This window comes from Rhinopithecus bieti, unplaced genomic scaffold, assembly GCF_001698545.2.
Source record: "Rhinopithecus bieti isolate Rb0 unplaced genomic scaffold, ASM169854v2 scaffold_28456, whole genome shotgun sequence".
NCBI classification, from domain to species: Eukaryota; Metazoa; Chordata; class Mammalia; order Primates; family Cercopithecidae; genus Rhinopithecus; species Rhinopithecus bieti.
In genome coordinates, this window is record NW_016812403.1 from 114849 (window position 1) to 119049 (window position 4201).

The window sequence follows — 4201 nt, forward strand, 5'->3', positions numbered from 1 at the left end:
AACTCTACTGGCATTGTGAATTTTCAAGTATGATGTTCTAAATAATTGCATACATTTAGTCATTATTTTTGGTTTTCTGTGATTGTACACATTTCAAATAGTCTTTTTACTTTGAAACAAAGCAATAATATAGTCTGTAATTATTCATCTCCATATGTTAAATCTTAGTTTTGTTTCTGTTGCCTGTTGCTTCCACTGGCTTTCATGCTTGGTACCTTGTTTCCTTTTGTGTTGGTCATTATTTTTCACTGTGTGTTGGTCATTGATTTTGAATAATTACCACTAGGAATCATTGACATGAGGTCATTGATTGATTTGAATAATTACCAGTAGAAATCATTGACATGACAGACATCAGGACAGATGTCTGTCCTGATGGACACGAGGTTGTTTGCTTATTCAGTTCACCCTGATTCGGTCCTCCTGTCCTTGACCATGTTATATTCAAATTCAAGCACTGAGCTTCTCAAGCTCTCCAGGGCTGCTAACCTGTGCCAGCCCTGGTTACTTCAGGTTTTCCCTTATCCTGAGGATACATGTGAGGTGCATAAATCAGACTTCTTACCTGGATATGCCATAGGCTTTGATTTGTGGCCCTCTCATCCCAAAAGAACACTAAAGCCACAGCTCAGGTTAATAACAATCTTCTGACTTGTCAAATTCTCTCTCAGCAAAAGCATTTTTGAGTATTGAGCCTACTTCTCTAGGTTATCACACTTTCTGGTAAGACAATTCCTTATTATCGTGTAAGTTCTAATGTGAAATTTAAGATATATTTAACATTTTATCATGTTTTAATTGTACTTACCATGGCATTGATTAAAATGGCCAGTTCTGCCATGGTTGGAACAGAAACCTCAAAAGTAAATTACATGCATGTGAGTGAAGATTAGACTCATAGAGCTGTTACACAGGTAACACCATATTCAACATGAACTGTGCTCACCTTCTGCAGCCGTTGTTCAGATATTATGTTCCCAGTGAGACTTGCAGTGACTCCTCCCTGCCCCTGGCACATCAACCTTCCACATGCTGTTCCACTTTTTCTTTCTCCGTAGCACTCATCCCCTTCTAATACTAGGTATCACTTACTTGTTAGTTTTATTGTCTGACTCCTATGTTAGCAGATAGATTCCATCAGGACAGACATCTGTGGCTATTACTCACTTATATCCTCATCTAGGGCAGTGCCTATAAGAGTCACCAAATAGGCCGGCTGCAGTGAATCACACCTGTAATCCCAGCACTTTGGGAGGCCGAGGCGGGCGGATCATGAGGTCACCAGATCGAGACCATCCTGGCTAACATGGTGACACCCCGTCTCTACCAAAAAATACAAAAAATTAGCTGGGCGTGGTAGTGTATGCCTGTAGTCCCAGCTACTTGGGAGGCTGAGGCAGGAAAATGGCATGAACCAGCAGGCGGAGCTTGCAGTGACCCGAGATCACGTCCCTGCCCTCCAGCCTGGGCAACAGAGCTAGACTCCGTCTCAAAAAAAATTTTTTTTTAATAAAATAAGGATCACCAAATATGATTTTATTTATTTATTTATTTATTTTTGAGACAGTTTTGCTCTTGTTGCTCAGGCTGGAGTGCAACGGCACCATCTTGGCTCACTGCAACCTCCGCCTCCCAGGTTCAAGCAATTCTTGTGCCTCAGCCTCCTGAGTACTGGGATTATAGGCGCCCGTCGCCACGCCCGGCTAATTTTTTTTTTTTTTTTTTTTGTATCATTAGTAGAGACAGGGTTTCTCGATGTTGGTCAGGCTGGTCTTGAACTCCCGACCTCAGGTGATCCGGCTGCCTCGGCCTCCCAAAGTTCTGGGACTACAGGCATGAGCCACTGTGTTTGGCCTCAAATATAGTTTTTGAATGTACAAAATAAAAAATATATGAATGAAATGATTGATACACTATAGTTCTATTGACAGAATGTTGGGATTGTTGTCTGAAACACTAAAGAGGGGACAGGAAAGAGAAATAAATCTGGCAGTGGTCAGCATACAGAGGTTGATTAAGCCTCTCCAGGGGCAGACATAATTTCAGGGGAGAGGCAGTCTAGTCCCCTTGAGTTTCCTGAGTAAGATGAGGATCTGACCATGAATGAGTCACTCTGAAAGGTTGTTCCTCACAGCCACAATGTCACACTATAAGCTAGATTCTCCTCTTGGAAGTTATTGCCTGATTTTTTTTCCACTCAGTCTCTAAGGAGTTCAGAAACCCTTCTCATTCACACACAAGTCACTTGTTTTGATCTGACAGATAAATTCATAGGCTAGTCAGGGGCATCTAACAGGTTCTTCTCTGGGACCCCTATAACCATGCTGGAGACAGAGAATAGAAACACAGACCAGATTGTTGTGGGTCTACCAAGCTCACTCTCAGCAGGCAACCTTTCTGGAAGAAGAACATCTCCAGCAATTTTACTATGGTTCCTTTGTCATTTTCTCTCACAATGTATTCAGTAACAACTACAGCTATCAGGCCTGTATCTCAGGATAAAGTGATGTTGAAAATGGCCACAGTCTGAAGGTTTTTTTTTCCCAACGTTTTCTTTCTTTTTTTATTTTTTGTTATACTTTATGTTCTAGGGTACATGTGCACAACGTGCAGGTTTGTTACATATGTAAACATGTGCCATGTTGGTGAGCTGCACCCATTAAGGGGAACATCACACACCGGGGTCTGAAGATTTAAAGGTATGCCTTAACTTATCGCAGAAAACAACTTTTGAAAAAATCAGAATAAAATTTTTAAAGGATTTTCAACAGATAAAGCATTTTTTCATGTGAAATTATTTGCATTCTCAATTATAAATTTAATTCAATTTTATTAAAGGTAAAGCAAGATAGACTTCTAATTTCCTATTCTATCTGAAAATCCACCCTCATGATTGACTAAAAAGCTCCACACTGGGTGATGGTCTATGGACAGATATATTTTGACCACAAACACTCAGTGTCTTATTATTATTATATATAGAATATTAATATATCAAATTCTCCAAACTAGTTTCATCAAGAAAATATTTTTATTCTAAGCTCCCTCTTCAGAGCCCCCTTAATCTCCTTGTTCCTGAGGCTATAGATCAGGGGGTTCAATATGGGAATCACCACCGTGTAGAACACAGACACCACCTTGTTCTGGTCAGTTGAGTAGCTGGACTTGGTCAACACATAAATGAATGTAATGGTCCCATAGAACAGAGTGACTGCAGTGAGGTGGGAGGTACAGGTGGAGAAGGCCTTGTGGCGGCCCTCGGTGGAGCGCATCTTCAGGATGGTGATGAGGATATAGATGTAGGAGATGGCTATGACACACACAGTGGCCACAATGATAGATCCAGAAGAGATAGCTGGAATTATTTCAACAGTAAAATCATGGGAACAAGCAAGCTTCAAAAGTGGTAAATAGTCACAGAAAAAGTGATTGACTTTATTTGGCCCACAGAAGGACTGTCTTAATAAGCAGCCAATGAATGTCCAAGCATTCATACATCCACCCAGGTAGGACATGCCCACTAAGGTGATGCAGCCTCTGGGGGACATGCGGGTAGAGTAGAGCAGGGGCGAGCAGATGGCCACATAGCGATCATAGACCATGACAGCCAGCAGGAAGCATTCAGCTGTACCAAACGTCAGTACAGAGCAGAGCTGGACCACACAACCAGCAACAGGGAGTGAGGTTTCTTTCCTTAGGAAGCTCATGAGCATGACAGGTGTGACTGATGAGGAGTACCCAATGTCTACAAAGGCCAAATGGCAGAGGAAAAGGTACATGGATGTATGAAGATGATGACTTCTTCTGATCAACATGATTATGCTGATATTACCCATTAAGGTGACAACATAAATTCCTAGAAACACAAGAAATAAAATAGCACATAGTGCGGTATCCTCAGATAACCCCAAAAGAGTAAACTCTACCACAGTGGTGTTGTTTCCAGCCCCCATCTATATTGGGAATAGTGCCCACTGAAAGAAAAACAAATGAGTATTATAATGGGATTAAATGCTATAATTGCACATTTATTTTACAATATCTATTTAATAAAATATATAACAATGTAGGTACTCATGTAAATTTGGGAAGAAAATGCTTTCACACACAATATCTCATGTAAGACTTAAAAATATAAATGTTCACTGATGTAAGGTCAGGAATACTCAGAAAAAAATCTTTTTTTTTTTTTTTTTTTAAA

General features: G+C 40.5%; 1 protein-coding gene across 1 annotated transcript; it reads right to left on the reverse strand.

Moving 5' to 3' along the window:
- Positions 1–3017: 3017 nt before the first annotated feature.
- Positions 3018–3953, reverse strand: OR5P3 (olfactory receptor family 5 subfamily P member 3). Its single transcript, XM_017896368.1, has one exon. The coding sequence runs from the start codon at positions 3951–3953 to the stop codon at positions 3018–3020; it is 936 nt and encodes a 311-aa protein (XP_017751857.1).
- Positions 3954–4201: the final 248 nt, after the last annotated feature.